Source organism: Meriones unguiculatus, chromosome 16, assembly GCF_030254825.1.
Source record: "Meriones unguiculatus strain TT.TT164.6M chromosome 16, Bangor_MerUng_6.1, whole genome shotgun sequence".
NCBI lineage: Eukaryota > Metazoa > Chordata > Mammalia > Rodentia > Muridae > Meriones > Meriones unguiculatus.
This window is the reverse complement of record NC_083363.1, coordinates 44,245,948-44,273,834: the sequence shown is the minus strand read 5'-3', so window position 1 is coordinate 44,273,834 and position 27,887 is coordinate 44,245,948. Positions and strand designations below refer to the sequence as shown.

Sequence of the window (27,887 nt, the reverse complement as noted above, 5' to 3'; positions counted from 1 at the left end):
CCTCCCTTCTCAGCTGTCTGTAAAACAGGCCACTTCACTTCATTAGGGTGTTTTCCTTTATATGGAATAGATCAACTTCATGTAGCCCCTGGATGGAGACACTGTATGTTTCTACGTTTTGTTTCACCACCCCGGAGAAGGACTGGGAAATAACAGTAAATATTTATTGGACGAGAAAGGGAATTCATCTATAGTTCCAAGTTTGTCTTTATTTCTCGGCCTGTTTTAGATGAGAGCGTGCATGCCAAGATTATGAACACCCAAAGCCATCCCATGACTTGCCTGTAATCGTATGAAACACCTACAGTTGTCAGCGTCGGGTGCCCAAACACCCCCCATCTGTGTTTTAAGTTATTTGTGCAGGTGACTCTGATGCATGATTAGGTTTGAGAATGACCCTAGAACAATAAAGGAATCAACATCACGTTGTCAGCGCTTCAAGGCAACTAACAGAGTACCATTTGCCTTGTACAAAGAGCAGTGGGAATTACACTGGGCACATTGAATGGCCTTCTCCTGAGCGTAGCGTTGTCTTAGGTTGGCTGCGGTTCTTTATCCTGTCTGGGAAATCCTAACTGATAAAGACTGTTTCTTTCTCCTGCTATTGTTTGTGGCTGTGAGTCAATGATTTTATTTCAGATATGTTTTCCCCCCTCTGCGTAGTCCGTGTCACTGCAACACAAGGCTAATTAAAGAATTGGTATGTGGTATCCATTCCTGGGAGGTGTATAATTCTCTTCCTGCATCTCGAGAACATTTTTGCAAAGACTTTCAGTTCATATTTTCTTTTTTTAATCAGGCAGAGACATTACAATTAAAATACCGTTAAAGTGATTCTGGCAAGTATTGCAATAAGCATGTTTTTTAATTAAAGGAAGAACGGTGTCTTGTGGGGAGGGGGATGTGTAAGCAGCATCAGCTGAAGGGGAAATTTTCAGCCAATATCTGTTTTAATTGAAAGGAAAAAGAAACGGGGGAGAGCAGCAGTAGCCCTTGCTTGCTTGCTGGTGTGTAAGTGGCTTCATCCCAGGATACTAAGCTTAGGTGTTCTGTGCTTGATTAATTAGTAGCCAGCCAGAGAGTCCATTCCCTTTGCCCCTGATCCTTAAAGCCTGATTTATGCCTCACATCCTCCATGAATATGTGAGGACTCAGGCTTCTATTTCCTGAGCTGCTAGTGGATAGGATTATGGAGCGTGGACTGAGCTCTTGGGGGCTCTCGTTTGCCAGCCAAATTGATTTTCCGCCTCTCTGGCTGGGGACAAGCCCACCTCGAAGGCTTCCCAGGCTCTGCTCCAGTGGATCAAGCATGAGTCTAATATGGATCTCGCCAACAAAGGAAACGGTGCGGCGTGCACCCCATCACAATGCGAGCTTCAGGCTGTGGCTGCCTTGCCTAAATGCTACTCTTCTCCGCTCTTCCTCACCTCCTCATGGCTGCCACCCTCAAAGCAGCACCATGCGACAGAGTCTAGCTTCATAGGCCACCGGGGCCCATATCACAGCGAGTACTCCTTTATCAAGGCAGAGCAGAGAATCTGTACACCCTGAATGTACAGTCACCTGTCATTCTCCGGGAGGGCTCATCCATAGGCTCCCCTGACTGGTCATTTAACTAGCTAACAGTTGAGAAGTTGTGATATATAAACTGCCAAATTATTTAAGAAAAAAAAAAGTCTGAATGAAGGTCAGTCATTCGGAGTAAATGAGTTGGATGGTTTGCCTTCCCTGATCCAAGTCGTTCAAGGTCTGAGTAGACAGACGATCTAGTTTGGTGATAGAAATCACCTATTTAATTGGGTACCTCAGATCTTTTCAGTCTCAGTCTCACTGTGCCTCTTTCTGCTGACTGAATCTTGAGTTTATCATTCATTTTCTTTCTCCCCTAATACTCACCTCCTCTTCAAAAATGCTATCACCCGAACACTTGCTCTTCCAGTCCTCCTAAAAGTGGCCTAAAACATTTGACATCCTCCTTACCCCTTCATAGACTCTTGCCCAGAGTCTATGCCTTTACAGCTTTCTGAATAATCTATATCATTCTTACTGTGCTAGGTGTTACATGTAGGTAACTGATGGACATGTCTGCCCCCTTTTTGTCCTATTCTGTTTTCATCTACTTATCCTCTCTGGGAGACTCATATACTTCCATGATTAAAGTTATATTTATTCAACATTTCTTAACTGTTTCCCATAGCCCATATGTTTTTGTAGGCACGGGGTCTATGGCTGGAGGTGAAACCTGGCAAAATCTTCCTCCAAAGGAGTTTACTCTTAGAATGAAAACAACAAATAAGCAGGTGAATCATGTTCTCATTAGATTCTTCCTCCCACAGAGTAAATGCAACAGTGGGTTGAGATGGGCAGAGAACCCATACAGAGGAAGGGTGGCTAGGGGACTTGGCAGACATCAAGGGTAATTGCTACAAAATGGGAGGAAGAGGCAAGATGGTCAGAGCAACAGGAGCATTGGGTGAAGAAGGGAGTAGAGGGAGATAGAGCCAGAGAAGACCAAGCCTGCAGGGTATAGTAGGCTTTGCCTTTGAGAGTAATGGGGACCACTGCAGGATGCTGAGCGGAAAGGTAGATGGTATGATTTCCATGGGAGCAAGAACAAGAGCAACAACCACACAACAGTAATAACAACAAGATCTTCCAATAATCCAGCACTAAGATAAAAATGAATTATATCCAAGGAGTGTATATTCAGGTGGTAAGAAGTTGCTGGGTTATGAGGGTCACTTGAAAATAGGATTCATAATATTTCCTGAGGAGTTGTTTGTTGGGAAAGAGTGAAAGTTGAGTCCAGAGTTGTGAGACTCAGCAACCGGACAGGGTTCACCAGATCTCCAAGATAAGAGGAGTTTAGGTTTTGAATTGTAGGGTTGAAAAGATGATTGGGCATCCAAGTAGAGACCTTGGATAGATAGTTTTATAAATTGAATTGATTGCTCAGATTAGGCTTGGAGGTAAAAGTTTGGGAGTTGTCAACCATCCCATACATTGATTTTTAACCCTTGAGATAAGATGGGATGATGAAGGTGATGTACATGCTCAGATAAAATGAGTGGCCAGAGAGCTGGGGCTTGGGGCACATGAGGTGTGGTTGGTTGGAATAATCAGAGTGATTATCTAACAGTGTGATGGCTGCCTGGGAAGCAGAAGGAAGCTGGGATAGTGGTGCATGCCTTTAAGCCTAGTACTGGGGAGGCAGACACAGGCAGATCTCTGTGAGTTTGAGGCCAGCCTTGTCTGCATAGTGAGTTCCAGGACAGCCAGGGCTACATAGTGAGACCTTGTCTCAAAAAATAAAGGAAAAGAAAAGAAAGGAAAAAAAGGAAGGAAGGAAGGAAGGAAGGAAGGAAGGAAGGAAGGAAGGAAGGAAGGAAGGAAGGAAGGAAATCCAAGGCCAAATAGTACTGGGCTACTGGGCAGGTGGGGTGAAAGAATTCCAGGAGATAGTACGTCTGGGTACATCGAAGGTTGAGGCCAATATGAACAAGATTTGTGACCTTGACAGAAACAGTGATGGTAGAGAAGTAAGGTAAAAAGTCCAGTTGGAAGTGGGGATTACAAAAGATTCCACAGGAATGAAAGAATTGAAGAGAGGGAATATAGTATATATTTAGTATATATATATTATATACTTAATTACTATATGTAGTGTATATTTATACAGTATATATTTAGTATATATAGTATATATATTAGTGTATACAGTAAAAATAATTATTTTTCTGTAAGGAAGTCATCTTTAAAAGTATGTATCTCTTTTCTTTATAAAACAACATTATTTTGTGGTCATTACAGATGATGGATAATTGTACATTTAGCCAAAAGTATGTTTGCATGTTTATTTTTTTTCAAACATTAACTAGCTGTTAAAAGTCTCTTTTATTTCCCTTTCGTGGAAATAAGAGACGTTTGATGGAAATGAGTGATTACATGTAAAAGATGTGTTCGTTTATGTATTTTAGAAGGGGAAGCAACTGTAATGATGGTTGATTGATTTTTATAAAATTACCTAAGGCCACTTGGGAAGACAGTCAGCTTTCATGCAATTCATAACAAGTAATTTTAGAGTCACATAGAATGGCTGATTTCAACCCTGCTCTTTACTGTAGCTTTAAGAGATGAGGCCAGATTCTTACATAGTAGAGAAATAATGTCCTCTTCTGGTTCTCCCATCCTAAGAAGCAGCTCACTCTAGACTGATTTCAACCTGACTATGTGAAGATGGAGATTTTGAGGCCTTTACACAGACCTTGAGGAAACATCGCTTTAGTTTCTTTCCAAAGCGAGGCTTACGCTTTGGGTAACACATGGTTATTGAATACATAAGGAACTAAGTTCCTTAGCGAACTTCCTGCATTGTGTACCTTTCTGTGCTTTGCTACTGATGAAGTAAAGGGATGCTTTTTTGTCCCCCCCAACTTTTAGGGAGAGTTTATGATGTTTTTATTCATTAATTCATCCTGTTTCAGGAGCAGTCGCAACAAAGTATTTGTTTCCTGTGGCCCGACCTCATCTCTGTTTAGGAGCATCCTTACTTGCTACTCTCAGTGAATGTTGTTTAAAAATTTCTACCAATTTGTTTCAGTATGTTTAAAATGTTGCTTAATGGTATAATGGACAGAGTCCAGGTTTATCTATTTAGCCACAAATCTTCATAATTTGTTATATATCCTTTTTGGAAATAGGGGAGGCATATCTCCATTAACAAAATGAGAATAAACCACATAGAAAGGATAGGCAGACTTACTTAGGCTAAAATGCTTTCCCTTAAACGCAGCAACCTTACTTAATGAAGAGGTTATCAGAAAAGTTGTAGAAAGAGGTAAAACATTGGAGTTCTTGTCAGATGGTCCTGGGTTCTTTTTTTTTTTTTTTCCTATTTTCTTTTTAGATTTATTTTACATCTCAAGTGTGCCCTCTCCCTCCTCTCATCCCAGTCCTCCCTTCCCTTCTTTCTCCTTCTCCTTTCACTTCCCCCCGCCCAGAAAAGGAGAGGTCCCTCCCCCTGTATCAACCTTTTTCAGCACATTAAGTCACATCAGGACTGAGCATATCTTCATTCCCTGAGGTCAAGCAAGGCAGCCCTGTCAAGGGGGAGTTATCTAAAGGCAGGCAATAGAGTCTGTGTTAGAAACAGCCCCTCCATCCCACCCTGCCCGGCTCCACTTGACAGACAACTCATATGAAGATCAAGCAGCCATCAGCTACATGTGTTGAAGGGGCCTAGGTCCAGATCCTGCATGGCCCTTATTTAATGTCTAGGTACCTGAAAGCCACATGGTACTGGGTTAGGTGTCTTTGTTGGTTTTCTTGTGAGGTTCCTGTCCCTCCAGGTCCTCCCATCTTTCCCCTAGCACTTCTGCAGGATCCCTTGACCTCCTCCCCATGTTTGTCTATAAGTCCCAACATCAGTCCAGGTAAGCTGCTGGCTGGAGCCTGCCAGACTACAGTCAAGGGAGAGGATCAGATGTGCGGAGAATGGGGTGTATGTGTGAGAGAGCTAGGCACAAGAAGGGAAACTGAGGAGGGACATCTCTTTGTCAAGTTGGAGGCCTGCAATAGTGTAGGCTCCTGGGAGGACATGGGTGTGACTCTAGTTGAGAATCCTAATAGGGGGGTGATGAAGACTAAAGTGACCACATTTAGCCAGTTAGGGCTAGTGGAAGGAGGAGGACAACCACCGGCCTACAAAACCCATGATCTAAAAATTTCCCTGCCTACAAGAAGTGCAGAGATAATAATGAGGGAACAAAGATTGAGGCAAAGTCCAACCAATAATTGGCCCAACCTGAGACCCACCCCATAGTAGAGAGACAGCCCCTGACACTAGGTAATGATACTCTACTATGCTTGCAGATAGGAGCCTAACTTAACTGTGGTCTTGGGTTCTAATGCTGAGTTTTTATTTTTCTACATTATATAAGAAATGCCACTTTCTCTAAGCCTATTTTCTGCTATGTGAAACACAGAAAGGGATGTTTATTTCACAAAATAATTTTCAAGGTTATTTTAAATAAAATGTCCAATGACCTTGGTCCATGGTAAGTATTTAATAAATATCTGCTACTTTAAAAAATTCTATGCTTTTTGAGTATGTTGTTATATACATTTTTTGTTATAAAATAAATGGGAGAAAATAACAAAAACCTAACCCCAAATGCAATCAAAGCCTGAAATGATCTCTGAAGTCTTATTTGAAGGGTGATTCATGAAATGTACTACAGCACAGCTGATTTCAGAACAACTCAGGCTTCATGTCATTGTTAATATCAAACGAACATCCAAAGGCAGTTTCTAAAAAATAATTACTAAAAATTGCCATCTATTCATTATTATTAAACTTTGACCTACTCTAATAAACTTTACTTGTTGAGACTTTTTATGCATCTTGTTGACAATGCATGGTCCAAGGGATGCTGTATCATCCTTACAGGTGGAAATGTCAAATGTTCTAGAGTTGGAAGGAAATTAGCAGATGCATGATTCTCCCCTCTAATTTGCAATTGAGAAAATGGAACTGTCCCTAAGTAATGAAGCTGCAGGTTCTACTGAAGGTTAGTTAGATGTATATAGCTATGAGGACTGGAGCATGACCTTCAATGGATGACCTTCCAGATACTTGCTCTTAAGGATTAGTTCTGATTCACTGACTGTTTAAAATGGGAAGTCCTATCCTTCAAATTCATGGGCCATCAGTTGCATATAATTAATGAGGACATGAGTGACATAAGTAAAGATTTTTTAGTTGATACCATTATGTGAACCATAGCACAGGGCCCATTTTCTGTTTTTTGTTCATGGTGGAGTTCAGGTTCATTTTTGCATTTGTAAGTGCAGTGTCAGTTGATAGAAAAATGAATGTCAAGGTTCCTAGTGGGTTGTTTTTAGAAACTTGGTCATGCAGAGTGCTACTGTTCTCTGGTATCAGGCCCAGAGATTGCCAAAGGGGAGTCTGTTGCTTCTTAGATAGTTTTTCCTGCCCTGTAGTATGGTTTACACAGGACATAGGTCAAGAGAAAAGTCAGGACTAACAACAGTGAGCTGATGTGGACCATTGTCCAATGTGAGGGAACATTAGCAGTAACTGGGAAATGAAGGTGGGAAATAGCAAAGCAGCAAACAAATGAGTGTCCATTAGGCACTAAAGTAGGGACCTACTAGCATTGTTTTAATGAATATCATAATTATTTGAAGAAACTCCCTTGAATACTTTATAAAAGGATGATTTGGATATCTAGATGTAATGTGTCTTAATTATATCTAAATAAAAAGCGTGTAAGAGGCCTAGTCCGAGTAAATATCCTATAACTGTTATTGATGGTATTAATGGGATTTGAGGTAAGACAAGAAAATATGGTGATGAGAGCCAAAAGTGCTGGAGAGAAGTTTTAGAACAGAAGGTCAGAGAAATGCTCTTTAAATGTGACAATTGGTCAAACATTTCTTGATCATCATCTCTGCATTAAGGTAGAGGTTAATAATAAGGAATCTTAGGCTCTTTCCTTCTCTCCTTTTATTTTCTGTTATCTACTTCCAGTTGTTGTTTCTACGAAAGCAAGAATAATTCACATCCATGAATTGGTATGCTAAATTCAAGACAGAGTTTAGCTAGTAAAGTGTCTTTGCTGTATCCAATCCCTCACCAGTATCCTCACTATAAAAGTAAGATCTTCTCTTTGAAACACTTCTGACAGCTTTCTCACTTTACATCTTTTTTTTTTAATGTACTTGGATAATGTCTAACATTTCAAATAAAAACATTTAATATCTTTTCTGAGAAAATGGAAGTGAGAGTATATTTTTGTATTTGCATTAGATTCTCTGAAAATATACAATCTTATACTTATTCACTCAACAATTATATCCTGAGTGCCAGTTACCTATCAGTAAGTACTCAGTCCACTAGATATTTAAAATGAACAAAATTGGTAATCGCTCCCATGAAGAGTACATTCTGGAACAGAAAGCAGAAAATAAAACACAAATATATAATATGTTTTTTAGATGTTACAAAGAAAAAATCATGTAGCTGGGGACAGGGCTACATTTCATGTAAGCCAGAGAAGTTTGTAAGTAAAGGAAGTGTACTTACCATGGTCATGAGCCTTATTTGAGAACTTACAGTCAAGGGCTTGCAACAAGCACTTGTCTAGAATGAATGATAACCTGGAATGATCATATCTAACACCAAAACAAGTGAACAAAGAAACAAAAACAACATCAACAAAAACAAGGACCCAAAACCAGACCATAAAGTCTAGCAGGTAGGCCAATGTGTTTCAAAGAGTTTTAGCCAGCTTTTGTTAGTGTAATGAAAAACCTGAGGCAGGTTATTTTGTAAAGATAATAGATTTATTTCAGCTCATGTGGCCACACAGCATGGACAAGGCTTTTTGCAAGGTTTCCTACCCTGCTTAAACATTATTCTGTTCTTGGAGTATATGTGTCTATCTCTACATGTATGCTCTCTACTGCCCATTCTTCATAAGGCATCCTGGATTCAGTCAAGGCTCTTCAATCTCTGACATACTCTCATCACTCCCAAAAATCCCCTCCACCAAACACAATGGTTGTCTTAAATTCTCTATCTTCTCAATTCTATCAACCCAGGACATTGGGAACAAATTCATACATGAGTTGATAAGACCTTTTCAATCCATAGCAGAACAGATGAAAGCTAAATTTGGTAAGATGGTTTTGGAGAGCAGCTGGAGACAGACAGCAAACTATGACAGGTCTTTCTTTGTTTGATATAAAGACTATGAAATTTTATTTTGTACAAGGTAGGCCACTGTCACAGAGTTTGGAAAGGAAAATAGGACATCTAGTGGTTGGGGAAGACTTGCCAAAACAGTGTTTTCTGGAGATGATAGGACCACAGTATTCATGAATTTACAGCAGTTGCAGTTACCTGCCTAAAACCTATATAAGATCAAGCTGGTCAACATTCCATGGCATAGCTGGGGAGCAACGTATAAGAACTCACCCTAATTGAGGAACTACTGATATTGTATTTGATGACTGCTAGATGAGGGACAGTTGGTTTCTTTAGTGGCATGATCCCCATTAGATCAACCACCTTCCAGTAATTGGCTTACAGCCAGAATTATATGGTTAGTATAAGCCTAAATCAGTGAGTTATTAAAAAATAAAGAAGGACACAAATTTGGGAGAGAGGATAGGTAAGTAGAGGGGGGTAAATCTTGGGAGGAATTATAGGGAGGAGTAGGGGTGAATATAGTCAGAATATTTGCATACATGTATGAAATTCTCAAAGAATTAATAAAAATATTTTATAAATCAGAAAAAGTTATAAACAATAGTAAGAAAAACACCAGTAAAGTTACCTTTTTGATCACTTTGCATAGAGGGAGGAGCATTGTCTATTCTAGTATTTTTGCAATATGCTTACACACAGGAGGAGATTTTACATCTTATTCTGATTAGGTGTTTATCTGGGATACTTTATCCTAAAGGTATTAATGATGATATGAAATGTAGACCAATTATATATCAAGAAAAAGATAATTTTTCTTAAAAGGATTTCATTTTTACTCTCACAATAATTATGCTATAGACTTATTTTCATATGTTTCAAAAACTGAGATAGCTGAAAAGACTGAGGTTATATTAGTTGTTTTTTTGTTTGTTTGTTTTGTTTTTTGGCTCTAATGACAGAAAGAAACTTTTCTCTAGAAAGCAAATTGGAAGGTTTTGGATAGCTTCCTAATCAATGGAAGTCAGAAACAAGTCAGAATCAAGGCTTTTTGAAGCAGAATGTATGGGCTGAGGTGCTGACACTCTTCAGGAGTTTTTAGAATGCCACCACTGGAATTAATGAGATCTATAATATTTCCCCCCACCTCTTCCCCTTTCCTCCACCTTCCCCTCAAAGCTCCAGTCTGTGACCTAGGGTATGGGATGACAAGAAGTCTTGGTTGATTGGCTGTTCCTCTCCATCCAGTAAGGAAAAGCTCTTAAATTGAGGTTTGTTGATGAATGCAAGTGAGGACTAGCTAGCATTCCACAAAAATATGATGTTAGTCCCATTGTTTCTTTTTATTATATACACTTTTTGCTTTAGCATATTTTCTTCTATCCTTATCTCTTACATATGTGTGGTGTCATGAACTTAACTTTATAACCACGTTTAATCTATTATAACTGTAAAGTTGGTGACCTTTTCACCATTTATTTAGCCGTTTCTAAGTGACTGGATATTTGGATTATTGCGCTAAGAATTCATCATCAAAACTACAGTTAACAGTAATATCTTATGAAACCTGGCTTTAAGGTGTAATGTTTTTTTCTCTCTCCGGGGGTGTGACATAGCTTATAGTGTTTCTATATTAAGTCCAACTTCTGTAAGAAGTATATAAAAGCAGCAATTTCATCACATTGGAACTGCAAAAAAAAAAAAAAAAAAAAAAAAAAAAAGGCTGAGTCCATTCTCCTGGAGACTGACATCTTGGTTTTTGTCTGTCAGGTGGCAAGCTCATTTTCGTGGAGCCAGGACCCATTGAGCTCAGAGCCCACTCCATCCTTATTACTGATGGTGGAGAGCTCCATATTGGATCCGAGGAGAAGCCTTTCCAAGGCAAAGCTCAGATCAGACTCTACGGAAGCCACCACTCCCCTCCCTTCTTTCCCTATGGAGTCAAGTTCCTGGCTGTGAGGAATGGAACTCTTTCCCTGCATGGTAAGTAGATAACTCACCCTGACCCCCTCCAAAACAAATCCCGAAATGGGTTTGTTTCTAGCAAATCTATGGACAGCAAATATCGATAAATTATTAAACAAACAAACAAACAAACAAAAAACCAACTAGTAACTAGTTGCTGAGGCAGTAGGTCAATTGTTGTATAGCACATTTTTTTTTAAAATAACACATTTAATTATTACTTTATTGTCTTTTAAAAATTTGTTTATCAGATGGCAGGACTGCTCTTTTCAGTTGGACTAGGGGAAGAGGCTGGGGGAAGAGAGAGGGTGGGTGGGACAGGGAGGAGATGAGAGAAGGGTGTTACAATTGGGATGTAAAATGGATACATTGTAAAAAAAATAAAAAAAAAATAAAAAAATAAAAAACTGAAAAATTATTTATTTATTTTTACCTTATGTACATTTTTATTTTGCCTGTATGTATGTCTGTGTCAGTGTGTCGGATATCCTAGAACTGGAATTACAGACAGTTGTGAGCTGCCATGTGGGCACTGGGAATTGAGCCCAACTGATAAGCGCTCCTAACTGATAAGCCATCTCTCCAGCCCATGTCTAGTTATTATCATCTGTGGCAGGCTGTGCTGTGGTTCCTGTAAGGGGACTGGATAGCTTTGCTCACCATCAGATTGCTTTCTGTGCCTCCCTGAGTGTGAACCATACTGCCTGTCTCACCAAGGGTGAGCTTAGCCACAGATATCCTTTGGTTTGTTGAATGTGAGCAAAAATAATGTACTTCATGGGCAAGCAGAGGTGTTAAAAGCTATTGTGATTGTGTATCCTTTTTGTACTTGTCTTCCACTTAAGACTAGCCAAACAGAATGAAACCACCTTAGAATGTGGACCCAAGGTAGTGGCCTTAAGAGGACAGTAGCATTTTTATACTGAAATGACAAGTTGGAACCCACTTGTAATAAAAAAAAATTGGTTTACCTATGAGTTGGTAGCTATACTAAAGAGTCTGGTATTTCCTCTGTCTGTTACAAACTGTATAGTAATTTTCTACCAAAAAATACTCCATGAATATTTTTTTTTATTTTTATTAATTACACTGTATTCACTTTGTATCCCCCCATAAGTCCTTCCCTCCTCCCCTCCTGATCCCACCCTCCCACCCCCTTCTTTATGAATGCCCCTCCCCAAGTCCACTGATAGGGGCGGTCCTCCTCTCCTTCCTTCTGATCTTAGTCTATCAGATTTCATCAGGAGTGGCTGCATTGTCATCTTCTGTGGCCTGGTAAGGCTGCTCCCCCCTCAGGGGAATCTTACTCTAAGAGGAAGTCAAAACTTTTCTTTAGTATTGTTGACTTTGGGTCAGCTATACCAGTAACTTATCTGATTGGGAACTCAGAATTACAGTCCCACTGATTTTTATTTTATTTTTCCTATCTTCATGGCTCTGTCATGTAGGATCCATTACTATCTTTTGCTTTTTCAAACATTAGCTGTGGTCTCCAAGTGTTAGTCTGCTAGCCTACAGTGCTCATGGCTTGACTCCTCTAAAAACTGGAATTCAAATGAGAAAGATGAAAACTTGCTCAATCTGTTTTCCCTCTTTGATTTGAACATCCATGTTCAAGTATAAGTGATCAGTGAAAACATTCATCAATTTATACAGTGTGTCTGTGTTTTAAATGTTCCATGGCCTCCTAAGCCTTTATAAGTAAGGAAATGTCAAGTTAAAATTCACAATGGCTTTGCCTATGTTCAGTATGCCACACAATTAAGGCTGAGTAAATATTTTTATTAATTATAGGTTTCAGACTTTTGGTAATTAAAGGCAATATTCCTAGGGTGTCTGTGATTCTCCTGGATCAAAGGGAGAATCTGCATTTTTTTCTCCTCTGCTTTTCTTTTTGTATTTCTTCATTTCCTTAATAACACCTTCCTCCTCCTGCTTCCTATATTTTTATACCTCTTTTGTATTTTCAGACCTGCCATTAACATTTTACTCATCCCCAAAGCCCTTCCCACAAAATATGACCAGGACCTCCCCTAAACTGTGGAGCTTGAACATGGAACATGGGGGAAAAAAAAACAATCTATACCCTCTTTGATATGATAGTTCTATACCCATTTATATGAAGTAAATAGTCTGTGGGGTGGGGCAGACCCTGGCCAACTAGGTAAAAAGGAGCTCTTTCCTCACCCATCCATCAAAGCTTCATGTTCACATGTATACCTTATCAATCCTTTCTCCTCCTCTCTCTGATCACCTGAGGTCTGGAGTAGATTTTCCTTCAGGCGTGATGGTGTATCATGGTTAAAATCATTACATAATTTCACTGGCCTTTTTTTTTTCCAGGGCAAAGGTGGGTAGAGTGACAGTCAGGCAATAGAAAACAACTAATTTTCTTTTGCTGTCAAATATTCCAAAGAGTGAGCATCTTGATTCACTGCCTTCTACCCAGAAAGTCCCTAAAGATGCAGTATCCACTTAGTTAGCATTCCAGGAAAGATGTAGTGAGGAGATTCACCAGCTTTGGTGAATCTCAAAGGACTAATCCAGGGAGTAGTTATTAATCTAGATTCCTGAATCTCATCCCCTAAGCCTGATGTACTGGTTGTGGGGCCGAGGAGGTATACGCAGATCAGAGGGAACTGAATGTGGATTGACTTTGAATCATTGACTGAGTTGGGAGGTTCACTGCTACAGTGAATATCACGCATCAGAAGTTGGCCCAGTTCTGTTGGTTTTCAGTTAGGATTTTGAACAAATTAATTTCTAGAAAATCAGTAAACACAATCGCTCTCCTGCACTTACACGGTGGTTTAGAGCAGTGGCCATACAGTGTTTGTTCTTACTGCTTTGCCTATATCCTGCTTATAGTCTTTTTCTTTTTCCATAATCATACAGGGCAGAGTGCCAGCTAGCTTTTTTCTCTTTCAGAGGTTAAGAAATTTTGAGGGAACAACGACTTCTAATAGAAAATGTGGCATGTGGCCTGCTCTGCCTACCACTTTCTCATCTTATTAATTAATATCTCTTTTCATCAGTCAGAGAGGATTTAGCCTGGAGCTTATGAGGCAACAGCATTCCGAGGCACCTTCTGTTCTGTTCCCACCACCTGGTGGACACCTTTAGATTTTAATCTCTGGTGGTAGAGTTGCTTCCCGGAACAGGACAACCACCGCTCCTAGGTGTGGGTACGATGAAATCTTTCTCAGAGAACAATTGCACGGGTATGAAGTAGCCAGAAGGCAGACTCCGGTAAGTGGAGTCCTTTGCAGACTCGAATCCTCGCATCCAGGAGTGAGGGGCTTGATGGATTCTAATTTAACTCCAGCATGGGTCAGAGGGAGTCATACCACTGAGTCAGCATGTCAGTCATAGCCCTGTCCCCGGTGCTTCGCTCCTAGCTCGTTCTTCATTACTGCCCTTTGTAACCTTTCTGCTCTAGTTGAATTTTATCATAGATTAAAACTGCCAGGCAAACGGGTCGCGCTGTTCAGCTGTCACACAGAAAGCTGGCACCGAAAGCACATTCATTGGCTTGTTTTTTTTTTTTTTTTCTTCCCAGTGCAGGAACATAGCACACTCTAGCACTCACACACCCATATTCAGCCATGTCTTTTCCCATAGATTTGAGAACAGATCAAGGCAAGGTATGTTTCCCACTGCAGGAGGAGTGCTGATCATTTAGTAAGGCCACACGTGTCTGAAGGGTCCAGGGCTGGAAGTCTGTGGTTTGAGCATTTGGAGTCAGTAAAGATAATCCACACCTGCCTTTTGCCTTGACCACACTCTTGCCTTTTGCCTTTGCATCTGCCAATCCAGTTTCACCATCTAAACTGAGTGCCAATCACTTGTCACTTTTCAAAGAGGTTGTGTCAGCCTGGGCAACTTGAATTTTTGACAATGTAATTATGGCTTTTGCCTCCACAGTGGGGGGCTGAGCAGGCTGGCGAGGCTTTTATTGATTGTTCAGCAGGGAAATTTATCAATGTCTCTCATTTCATTTCGACTTCCTCCCTGAGAAATTTGGCTGACAGTTTCTCAGAGGAAAAGTAGTTTTACGGCCTTGACTGAACTTCCACCTTTGTCCTTCTCAAGGAATTACAAGATAGAGGCATTAAATATAAATGGAAATTTCTGAGAAAAACTACTGTGTGGGAACACAGTTGGGGAAAACGCTAGTGAAGCTGTTCTGAGCGTGACACTTTGCTAGGAATAAATAAAGAAAAGGGGCTTTTTATACAGGCATGTGGCTCATGTTTCTTGTTGAGTTCCTAGACATCTGTATTTCAGTTCTAGAGTTTCGACAACACCTCCCCTTCACCGCATACTGTGTCCTGGTATTGTAGTTAGTTGCTAAGGAGGGGGCGCTGTCTTTCAGCATAGTGTGGGGCTCCTAAAGCAGCTTGCACAGCAGTGCATTCCTGATCAGCGATTTTTCATACTGTGTTTCACAAAAACCCCATGTTTCCTAAGAGAGCCCCCAGGGGCTCCATAAACAGGAGGATATTTGAGGTCAAGTCACAAAAAGCTCAAGCTCAAGCTGCTCAGGGGACCAATTCGGTGTCTTTATCTCTACTACCTGTTTAAAGTAAAATTTCACCAGAAAGAAAAGAGTTTCGCTGTAAAAATCATGATTAAAGGCTCTATTAAGGGATGGGTAGAAGACTTCCACTCAAGCCTGACAACCCAAGCTCCGTGTCGGGCGCTCAGAAGGGTCCAAGGAGAGGACCTACTCCATAAAGTTGTCCTTCCCAACATGCTGCATGGTATGTGAATATCACACACATATACACATAAACATTTAAGGCCTTTAAGCAGTTCTTTTAATTGTAGAGTTTGGACCTTTTGAAGAGGTCAGGGCCTCACTCAGTATGACTCCTTATCTCCACAAGGCCTATTATGCCCTGATATACTTTGTATGAAATCTTTGGTGTAGGATTTTCTGGAGCTAGTCGCACATTATGGTGTTTTTATTTACTTAATCAACAATGTACTTTAACACCATTGTTCTCTGCCCCATCGGATCTATCATTTCTCATCCTGTCTCTTTTCTATCCAGTGCTGCACTTCTCCTTCCCTCTGCTTCTGTTCCTCTTCTAATTTTTCTTTTTCTTTTCATTCCCTTGAGATGGAATATAAACTATTCCAATGGCATGCTACTTTTCATGTAACTGTTTGATTTAAAAGGAAAGAAAGAAAAGAAGGAAGGAAGGATGGTAAGAAAGAAAGAAAGAAAAGAAAAGAAAGAAAGAAAGAAAGAAAGAAAGAAAGAAAGAAAGGAAAGAAAGACCACAGAACTGCAGAGCTATGAAGCCAGAAGGCAGACACACTGTCCAGTAACTGGAGTTCATTGCAGACTGGATTCCTAGCATCAAGGAGTATAAATAACCTTAGATGGAAAAGGATGTATATGCTCTTATAATTCAGTTGAAGGCTGGGCAGGGAGGAAATGGCCATGAACAGGAGTGTTCCAAGTTTTCTCAATGCCAGAAAGCCTCATGATTGCAGCTTTCTGCATGCATTGCCTTCCTCTTCCCACCCCATGTCATCTTCTTCATTTGAGCATTGGCATTCCTAGCTTTTCATACATAGGCTTCTATTTTCTTTTGCTGAAGAAAGGAAGAGTTCTGTGTTCATAAAAAAAAAAAAAAGTCAGGGAACGCCTCATAAAGCTGTATAAGTCTTAGTGACATGTCTGACAGCCAGGAGATCAAACCGCTCTGCTTGGCTCAACTTAGGCCACCTTTTTCCTTCTGGAGCATTCCTCAAGACCACGAAAGCAGGACCATGTGGGAAGTTGTAATTTTGCTGAAATCAGGGAGTCTAGGCTAGTGTGGGTATATGTGCTGTATGTACACACACACACACACACACACACACACACACACACACACGTCCATGCACGTATGCACAAGGAGATACGTGTGTGGAGTACATTCTGAGTCTCTGACCAGAAAAAGCAACGGTTATAGTCAGTCCTAGAAATGGTCTATAACAGGCCAATCAAATTATAAACGCCCTCTACATTGATTAAGCTGAAACTTGGGGCTTTTAACATATGGTTCATCTTTGAAATCTCAAGACACCTAAAATGGAGAGGCAGAAAAATATAAGTATGGTTCATTGAGGCCATGTTTGCCAGGAAAACAATAGGATCGTAAAAGATAACATGCTATTTAATATCTAGTACAAATCGTAGAACACAGAAGGCTTGTATGCCTCATATGTATGAATAATATGACATTACTAAAATGTTTTGTTTTGGATTAATCCAAAATTTGAAAATGTAAAGTTTTTTTTTTTAATCATATGGTTCTAGTTCTTTCAAGGGCCTTATGGAACCCAATTATCTAGTATATGTTATTGGTTTCCTCCTCCTCCTCTCTCATCTCTCCGTCTCCTCCTTAATACTTCATATTCCTGGGATGCTAGATTCCCTCAGTTCTGTAATGAAGAGGCTCTCCACCTTTTCTAGCATTTACCAATAAACTGTTTCCTGGGGCTTATGGGAAATGTGCCTGAGGCTGTTCTGTGTGTAAACCTCTTCAGGACTGCACAATGAAAATGATACAATTAAGGCTATCTGGGAGATGAAAACATTCTGGCCAGAACAGATTTTTTATTTCTTCTGATTGCTTTCCTCATCCATATTCTAATGGGCTTTCTTGTACTTTGACAACACCATCAGTTGACTTCCCATATTTAAGAAGTCAGAACTAATTTGTCCAGTTTTAAGTCTTAAGTCTCTTACCCACTTAACATACATTTTCTCTCCCTTCATGCCTGTAATCACTAATTTTCCTCCTGCTACCCAGTTACTGAAATAACAACACTGAGACTTTATTATTTAAGAATAAATGTCTACACCATAAGCTTTGGCTTACTTGTTTCCTGACTAACTTTTAACTTAAAACACCCATTTATTCTATTCTATGTGAGCCAAATGGCTAATTATGTCTCTCTTATTTTCATGCATCCATTTTCTTAGAGTTCTGAGGTAAATCACCATGCCTCTCTCTCTATTCCAGAGTTCCCCTCTCTCTTTTGGAACTTTCACTTCCTTATTTCCTGCCTCAGCTAAGAGGTCATCAGCTACTGATTGAGAGGTGATGCTTTCATACAGACCTTCTCTCTACAATTCCCCCTTTTAGTCCAATTAGAGGCTTTTTCTGTAATAAACAATAAGAACAATTATAAACAGTTATAAAAACTCTCATGTAAGAATTCCATTCACAATGTCATATCCATTTGTATTTGGCAATTTTGGAGAAAGTTCTCCACTAACTATTCTCTCTTGATGAGTTCAGAGTTCTTTACCAAAATTATTTTTATCCCAACTTGCATTACCAAATTTAACACAACTTCTTAGACCTAAAAAATTGTTTTATATCCTAAACAAATTAAGCTTAATTATGGAATTAAAACCATTTAGTGTCAACCATTTAGACTTGAGAAATATTTAGCTTGAGATACTCAGTGTGGTTGAAATATGGTCCACAATTATATTTCCTCTCTTATCTTCATTTTACATTCCATTAATATTGAGAAGGTGGAAGAACTAAGACAATTACCAAGCCTTTTTAAAGAACTCCTTGTTTTGCGGTGCTTTCTTAGATAATTCCTCAATGTAAAAGCCTCGCTTAGGTATGCAATCACTAGTTTCCACATTAGCGTTGATCTTGGATTTTATAGTAAAAGTTGATTCAAGCCAAATTCGCTTGATCTAGAGAAATGGCCCTCCACCTTCCTGATGGTGGGCCCCTTTAATACAGTTCCTCGTGTTGTGGTGACCTTCAACCATAAAATTATTTTTGTTGCTACTTCATGACTGTAATTTTGCTACTGTTATGCATTGTAATATAAATATATGCTATGTAGGATATCTAATATGCAGCTTCTGTGATAGGGTTCTTTGACCAACAGAGGGCTTATGACTCACAAATTGAGAATCACTGATCTGGAAGCTTCCTTCCATACTAAAAAATTTTACTCATCACCTTTCTCTGCTTTCCACATACTCTTTCCTTTATGCTGGTCTATGTGTCATGAGCAAATCAATCATTGTACATATCCAGATGCCTAGTCTAGGAAACAGAAGCTCATTTTCTGGTCTTTCAGGCACTCTACACATTACTCTCTTTGTATAGAAATAAGGCCCTAATACCCTCTTCTACAGAGGAAGGAGAGCTAAAGTCCATGGCTAGCTTCCTAGCACTGATGATGCATTTTCATGCCTGATGAACCTGCTATTTCTGTCACAGTCCTGACTGTGTTGTTCTAGGCTGTTCCAGGGATGGCTAAGAGTTATATTAATATCCTTTTAATAGGTTGTAAGGAGATGCCTACTCTTTAACATTTTATGGTTCCAATATAACATGGATCATTTGATATCTCTTTGTTCTATGTTTAGGTCCTACCAAAGTAGAATTATACTCAGCAACTTGTTTGAGAAAGCACTATAAGACTGTCAATGGTTTGAAGGGGAGTGTGAATGTCTTTCCCTGGCATTTTGTTTTGTTTTAGTTAGGGCTGGGGAACAAGTTTAGGTATAGGAAGGAGTGGAAGATGGGGGAAATTTAAAATGTAACTACTGGTACCTGTATTCATTTTCTCTTGTAGGACTATGGATTGAACCTAAGGCCTATATATGGTAGGCAAGATCACTGTCACTGTATTACCTGTATCCTTGGTCTTTTTACTTTTAGTTTTGTGGTAGAGATTCACTAAGTTGCTAGGATTGGCCTTAAACTTGATGTCAGACCTCAGCTGGCTTCAAACTTGTGACCCTCCTGCCTCAGACTTCCAAGTAGCTTGATGCTGCTGTGTGCCACTAGGCCTAGCTGCTTCTAACTGACAAGCTTGAATACAGCATTGGAGTTGTAGCCAGCTGGTAGACTGTGATGAATAATGTTACACAGTTAGCAGCAGTGAATGTGCTTTGAGTCTTGTTTCCTGGCTTGGGAAACCGGGTAGATGACTAGTCTCCTTTTAGCATGGACACATACCATGTTCTTAGTTATATGACTTTGAAAACACGATCAATATCCCTAACAAAAAGTAAGGTGGAAATTTATCTCCATTTTGTCTAAGAATCCTTTTAAAATGCCCCACATAAATGTAATTTGTGCCCACTGGCAAAAACACACAGTCTGTAGTTTCTTGACTAGATGAGAGTGACTTTGGACCAATGCATATGAAAGGCTTTCCTAATTTCATAGTAGAGATCACACTGAAGGAACGTGTTTAAGTGAACATGTTTATAAGGTCTTGATTTTAAGCATATGTGTGTAAATGTATATTGCTAATTGGAAATGAGAGTGAGCTTTTCAATAACAGAAGTACAGCAGGAACCCCACTTAGAAACACATTGTAAGGTACTTCAGGTTTCTATATATACTTGAAAGTGTTGGCATTAGTCAGGTCTTTTTTGGTTGGAAGTGACAGAAAACCCAATTCAAACAAAAAATGAGGGCATTTACTGCCTCATCTAATTGAGAAAACTTGAAGCACAGCTGTGTCCAGGTGCTCTAATGCTGTCTAACACTGTTTCTCTGTAGCATTGGGTTGGGCTTTCCCCTAAGCTGGCTTCATTTTCTGTCATACTCTACCCCACAGAGGAAGAAATGGGAACCCTATGGCTCCAGACAGAACCTCTTTCCTAATGGTTTTTTGACCCTTGAGCAAATTTCATTTGTCCCAACGTTACCATTTCACATCACTCTGTTGTGGGCCCTTGGCTCTTAACCTGGGCTAATAAATATATCACATGGGGCCTATTTTTCATAGTTGTTTTGTTTATTCCGTTGCTAGTGTCAGTAATATATATACATTATGGGGACAGGTGTTTTTCATTGCTATTGTTTGTGTTTCCTATTGCTAAGAATACAATCAACACTCATAATGGATTTTGATTAATGTTTGTTTCATGAATAGTTTAACAGGAAGCTTGAGTTGAAGGCTTATAAGTGAATTTAGCTGCACTTGTATCATGGACTGCCTGGATTATGTCTGTGACAAAGGAGGGGTGATTCTTATTTCTCAAGTGGATCCTCCATCCAATGGGATGGAGAATCTTCCAGAAATACATGGCCTGAGAGTGAAAAGGATTTTCTTAAAATAAGGGATGTCTTTCTTTACTATTGAAGAAAATGTGCAGTTATAAAAAAAATAGCTTGACAACTTTTTAAATATTGAATATTTTCTTTTCTTTTTTAAATTTTTTTCCCTAATTTTGAATTGCAAAATGATTTAGCTGGATTGCCTATAGTAATATACGTAAAACTTGTTTAATTTTTCTGGGAAAATATCAGCAGATTCACTAGGAAAAACTAAAACCTTCAATACGAAGAAAATAAAATTTAGAATTAAAAGATATTGTAATGTTTAAAAGGTCTGATTATGTTTTTCAAGTGGCAGAAAAAGGAAGAGGTTGATTTTTAATTTCAGGTGGAGGGTCCTGGAGCACAGTGATCTTGACCTGACTTGCCACCCTTCTGTGTAAATATTTACATGTGAGGCAATAGCCAAAAAAAGCATCAATCAACCTTGAGCATTAAGATTTGATTATAATTATACATATTTACTTTTCAAATTAAGATGTAATTATATTATTTCCCCTTTTCTGTCATCTCTCAGACCTCTTCTATATAACTCCTCTTTACTAATTCTGAAAATTATGACCTCTTTTTTAATTCTTGTAAATGCAAAGATCTCGATATATAAATACAACCAGCTCAGTTCCTATGATGTCACTTGTTTATGTATTTATGTTTTCAGGGCTTACTACCTGGTATTGGATAACCAGTTGTTATGATCTTCCCTGGGGAAAACTATTTCTCTTGTTTTCAGCACTTCACAAATTGTCTGTTGTTCTTTGTCTAGTGTTGGAGACCTGTAAGATTTTCCCCTTCTCTTGGGGTGTGGGGTGCAGCCTTGCCAGGCCACAGAGGAAGACACTGCAACCACTCCTGATGAGACTTGATAGCCTAGGGTCAAATAGAAGGGGAGGAGGATCTCCCATATCAGTAGACTAGGGGAAGGGAATAGGTGGAGAAGAGGGAATGAGGGTGTGATTGGGAGGAGATGAGGGAGGGGGCCAGCACTGGGAAACAAATTGAATAAATTGTAATAAATGATAATAATAAATACAAATTAAAAAAATATGTTCCCCTTCCAAGTTAGCAGGTTTGTACTGAGGGAACAATCAGCTTCCTGCCCAGGGGATTTCCCCATACCACCCCCACCCACCAGGACTCTAGCAAGCATCAGAAACTACCAGGGAACTCCTGAGACAGCCAGGTGGCTAAAGGCCAGAATAAAAACTTATGAAAGAAGAGGGAGATAGTAAGACCTGGAGAGAACAGGAGCTCCACAAGGAGAGCAACAGAACCAAAAATTCTGGGCCCAGGGGTCTTTTCTGAGACTGATACTCCAACCTCCCCCTGAGGGGGGAGCAGCCTTACCAGGCCACCTAGGAAGACAATGCAGCCAGTACTGATGAGACCTGATAAGCCAGGGTCAAATGGATGGGATGGAGGACCTCCCCTATCAGTGCACTTGGAGAGGGGCGTGGGCAGAGATGAGGGAGAAAGGGTGGGATTGAAAGGGAATGAAGGAGGGGACTACAGCTGGGATACATTGTGAATAAACTGTAATTAATATAAAAAATAAAAATTTAATGATAAAAAGAAACTGAGAAAAAAAAAAAGAAAGAAAAACTACAACCAACAGAAGCAAATGCAGTATCGCTTCTCCAGAACTCAGTTATCCAAGGACAAGCAACCCTGGATACCCTAACACAAGTAAAACTCAAGAAAATGACCTTAAATCTGTGCTTTTGAAGGTGATAATGGAGGAAACAAATAAAATCTGTAAAGAAATACAGGAAGACACAGTCAAACAGATTGTGGCCTTTCGAGAGGAAATTAACTCACTGAAAGAAATGAAAGAAACAGAGGAAATTTCAAACAAACACATGAAGGAATTGAATAAAAGGGAAGAAATTTTAAACAAACAGGTAAAGGAAATCAACAAAATGGTTCAAGATCTGAAGCTGGAAATGGAAATATTAAAGAAAACAAACTGAATAAATCCTGGAGAGGGAGAACTTAGGTAAGAAACTAAAGACGGTATAGAATTTCCAACAGATTACAAGAGATGGAAGAAAGAATCTCAGGTGCAGAAGTTACAATGGAAGAAACTGATGTATTAAAAAAAGAAAATGTTAAATATGAAAAATTCTTGACACAAACCATCTAAGAAATAAAGGAGATCCCCAAACATTAATAGTGGGAGACTTCAACATCCCGCTCTCACCAAAGGACAGATCAATGAAACAGAAACTAAACATAGAAATCGTGACACTAACATGTCATGAATCAAATGGAACTAACATCTACAGAACTTTTCACCCAAACACAAAAAATATATCTTCTTCTTAGCACCTCATGGAAACTTCTCCAAAATAGACCATATAGTTTGTCACAAAGTGAGTCTCAACAGATACAAGATGATTGAAATAATCCCTTGTACCCTATCAGACCATAATGTACCAACGCTGGGTATGGAGGCACTGCATACCCCAAATTAGGGGAAACAATGAAAGCAGATAGAAGTTCATAGCACTAAGTGCCTTCATAAAGGAATTTGAAACATCTCATACTAACAACTTAATGGCTCACCTGAAAAACCCTAGATAAAAAAAGCCAGACACATCCAAGAGGAATAGAAAGCTGGAAATAATCAAACTCAGGACTGAAATCAATAAGAAAACAATTCAAAGAATCAATGAAACCATGATCTTGTTCTTTGGGAAAAGCAAGAACGCAGACAAATCTTTAGCCAAATTAACTAAAAGATAGAGAAACACTAGCCAAATCAACAAAATCAGAAATGGAAAGGGAAACATAATGATACACACTGAAGAAATCCAAACAACCATTAGGTCTTACTTCAAAAGCCTATTTGCCACAAAATTTGAAAATCTAAATGAAATGGACTTTTTAAAAAAAATGACTCCATATACCAAAGCTGAATCAAGATCAGGTAAATAAATTAAGTAGTCATATATCCCCCAAGGAAATAGAAGCCATCATGCAAAAGTCTCCCATTCAATAAAAGCCCTGTGCCAGATAGTTTCAGCACTAATTCTACCAAAACTTCAAAGAAGAGCCAATACCCATACTCTTTAAACTATTCCACAAAACAGAACCAGAAGGAACATTACCAAACCCCTTCTATGAGGCCACAGTCACCTTCATACCTAAACCACACAAAGACCTAACAAAGAAAGAAAATTTCAGACCAATCTCTCTTATGAACATTGAGGTAACAATATTCAATAAAATACTTGCAAACCGAATTCAAGAATACATCAGATATATCATCCACCATGACCAAGTAGGCTTTATCCCAGGCATTCTGGGGCGGTTCAATATACAGAAATCCATCAATGTAATCTACCATATAAGCAAACTGAAGGAAAAAAAAAAAACATGTTCCTCTCCTTAGATGCTAAAAAAGCATTTGATAAAATCCAACCCCCATTGATGTTTAAAGTCTTGGAGAGATCAGGGATATAAGGCACATACTTAAACATAGTAAAGGCAACATACAGCAAGCCTATACCCAACATCAAACTAAATGTAGAGAAATATAAATCAATCTCATTGAAATAAAGGACAAGGCAAGGCTTCCCACTCTCTCCATATATCTTCAACCTAGTACTTGAAGTCCTACCTAGAGCAATAAGACAACTAAAGGGGATCAAGGGCATTCAAATTGGAAAAGAAATAGTCAAAGTATCACTATTCAAAGATGATATGATAGTGTACATGAGTGATCCCAAAAAATCTACCACGGAGCTCCTACAGCTGATAAACACCTTCAGGAAAGTGGCTGGATACAAAATTAACTAAAAAGAAAAAAATCAGTAGCCCTCCTGCATACAAAATGGGCTGAGAAAGAAATTAAGGAAAATAGCCACAAAAAACATAAGGTATCTTGGTGTAACTCTAATCAAACAAGTGAAAGATTTGTATGAAAAAAATTTCAAATCTTTGAATAAAGAATTAGAAGAAGATATCAGAAGATGGAAAGATCTCCCATGCTCATGGGTCGGTAGGATTAACATAGTACAAATGGCCATCCTACCAAAAGCAATCTAAAGATTCAATGCAATTTCCAGCAATATCAACACAATTCTTTATACACCTTGAAAGAAAAATTCTCACCTCATGTGGAAAAACAAAATCCCAGAATAGCTAAAACACTCCTGTTCAATAAAAGATCTTCTGGAAGTATCTCCATCCCTAATATCAAACTGTTCTATAGAGTTATAGTAATAAAAACTTCATGATAGTGGCATAGAAGCAAATTGGTGGGTCAATGGAATTGAATTGAAGACCCAGAAATAAACCCACATTCTTACGGACACCTGATTTTTGACAAAGATTCCAAAACCATGCAATGGAAAGAAGATAGCATCTCCAACAGTTTTGGTCTAACTGGATGTCTACATGTAGAGAAATGCAAATAGATCCATACTTCTCACTCTGCACAAAACTAAATTCTAAGTGGATCAAAGACCTCAACATAAAAACAGACACACTAAACCAGTTACAAGAAAAAGTAGGGAAGAACCTTGAATTCATTGGCACAGGAGACAAGTTCCTGAACAGAACACCAACAGATCAACCTCTAAGATCAATAATCAATAAATGGGACCTAATGAAACTGAAAAGCTTTATTATTATTATTATTTTTTTATCAGTTACATTTTATTAACTCTGTATCCCAGACGTGTCCCAATCCCTCATTCTCTCCCAGTCCCTCCCTCCCTCCCTCATCTCCACCTTGCCCCTTTCCAAGTCCACTGATAGGGGGGACCTCCTCCCCATTCATCTGATCCTGTTTTATCAGGTATCTTCAGGACTGGCTGCAAAGCCCTCCTCTGTGGCCTAACAGGACTACTCCTCCCTTCGGGGGTGGGGAGACCAAAGTGCCAGTCATTGAGTTCCTGTTAGAAATAGTTCCTGTTCCCCTCACTTTGGGAAACCAATTGGTTACTGAGCTACCACAGGCTACATCTGAGTGGAGGTTCTAGGTTATATCCATACATGGTCCTTGGTTGAATGTCAGTCTCAGAAAAGACCCTGTGCCCAGATATATTTGGTCCTTGTGGAGCTCCTATCCTTTCCCCATCAGACTAACTCCCCTTCTTTCTTATGATTCCCTGTACTCTGCCAAAGGATTGGTCATGAGTCTTTGCTTTGAAAACACTGCATCTTCACTAACCCTTTATCTGACAGAGGACTAATATCCAGTATATACAAAGAACTAAAGAAGCTGAAAAGCAGCAATCCAAGTAATCCAATTAAAAAATGGGGAACAGAGCTAAACAGAGAATTCTCGACAGAGGAATATCGAATGGCAGAAAAACACTTAAAGAAATGCTCATCCTCATTAGCCATCAGGGAAATGCAAATCAAAACGACCCTGAGATATCACCTTACACCCATCAGAATGGCCAAGATGAAAAACTCAAGCGATAACATATGCTGGAGAGGTTGTGGAGAAAGGGGAACCCTCCTCCACTGCTGGTGGGAATGTAAACTGGTACAACCACTCTGAAAAGCTTTTTTAAAGCAAAGGACACTGTCAACAGAACAATACAGCAGCTTTCAGACTGGGAAAGTTCTTTATCAATCTGACAGAGGCCTCATATCCAAAATATATAAAGAACTCAAGAAGTTAAATACCAAAAAAACCAAGTAATCCAATTAAAAGTGGGGTACAGAGCTAAATAGAATTCTCAACAGAGGAATATCAAATGGCAAAGAAACACTTAAAGGATTGCTCAACATCCTTAGCCATAAGGGAGATGCAAATCAAAATTAATGTGAGATTCCATCTTATACCCATCAGAATGGCTAAGATAAAAAACTCAAGTGAGAACACATACTGGAGAGGATGGGAAGAAAGGGGAACCCTCCTCCATTGCTGGTGGGAGTGCAAATGTGCACAACAACTTTGGAAATCATTCTGGTGCTTTCTCAGAAAATTTAGTGCTACCTCAAAATACAGCTATACCACTCCTGGGCAAATACCTGAAAGATGCTCCACCATTCAATAAGGACATTTGCTCAACTATGTTCACAGCAGCTTTATTCATAATAGTCAGAATCTGGAAACAGCCTATATGTCCCTCAAGGGAAGAATGGATACAGAATTTGTGGCACATTTACACAATGGAATACTACTCAGCTATTAAAAAGAAGGAAATCATGAAACTTGCAGGCAAATGGATGATATTAGAAAAGATCATCCTGAGTGAGGTAACGCAAAACCAGAAATACATGTGTGGTATATACTCAAAACTTATAAGCAGATATTAGCTAATAATATAGGATACCATACTACAATCTACAGACCTAAATAAGCCAAACAAGGAGGACCCTACGGTGGATGCTTAAATATCATGCTAAATGTCATACGGGATAGAAACCAGAAGCAGTGGAAGAGAGGGAGCAGCTCAGGAGCCTACTGTAGAGGTTCCCTGAAAGGCTCCACCCCACAGAGGATTAAAGGAGATGCTGAGGCTTACAGCCAAACTTTGGGCAGAGTACAGGGAGCCTTATGGAAGAAGTGGGAGATAGAAAGACCTGGAGGGGACAGGAACTCTGCAAGGAGACCAACAAAGCCAAAAAATTGGGGCCCAAGGGGGTCCTGCAGAGACTGATGTAGCAACCAAGGTCCATCCATAGAGAAGACCTAGACCCCCTGCCCAGATGGAACAGATAAATAGCCCAATCTCCATGTGGGTCATTGAGTAGGGGGAGTATGAACTCAGTTGTCTGCTCTCTGATCACTTTCCCCTGGAAATGGCCCCTTGCCAGGCCACAGAGAAGGAATATCCAGGCAGTCCTGATAAGACTTGATAAGCTAGGGTCAGATGGCAGGGTAGGAGGATTTCCCCTTTTAGTAGACTAGAGGAAGGGGATAGAGGGAAGGGAAAGAGAAGGTGGGACCAGGAGGGTATGAGGGATGGGGTTACAATCTGGATATAAATTGAATAAATTAAAAAAAATAAGAATTGAAAACAAAACAAAACAAAGCAACCTAACCCATATTAAGGGCCATTGGATACCATTCTTTTAAGGTCGTCTCCTGCTGCTTTTGGAGCATAGTATAATTT

General features: G+C 39.4%; 1 protein-coding gene across 9 annotated transcripts in view; it reads left to right on the top strand.

Annotated features, from left to right (window-relative positions):
- Pkhd1 (PKHD1 ciliary IPT domain containing fibrocystin/polyductin) overlaps positions 1 to 27,887 on the top strand; it is a 453,258-nt gene that overhangs the window by 147,870 nt on the left and 277,501 nt on the right. For all 9 annotated transcript variants that reach the window (XM_060369714.1, XM_060369715.1, XM_060369713.1 and 6 more), the window contains one exon: positions 10,502 to 10,714. In XM_060369714.1, the coding sequence (XP_060225697.1) occupies positions 10,502 to 10,714 (213 nt within the window). The remainder of the gene's footprint in view (positions 1 to 10,501; positions 10,715 to 27,887) is intronic.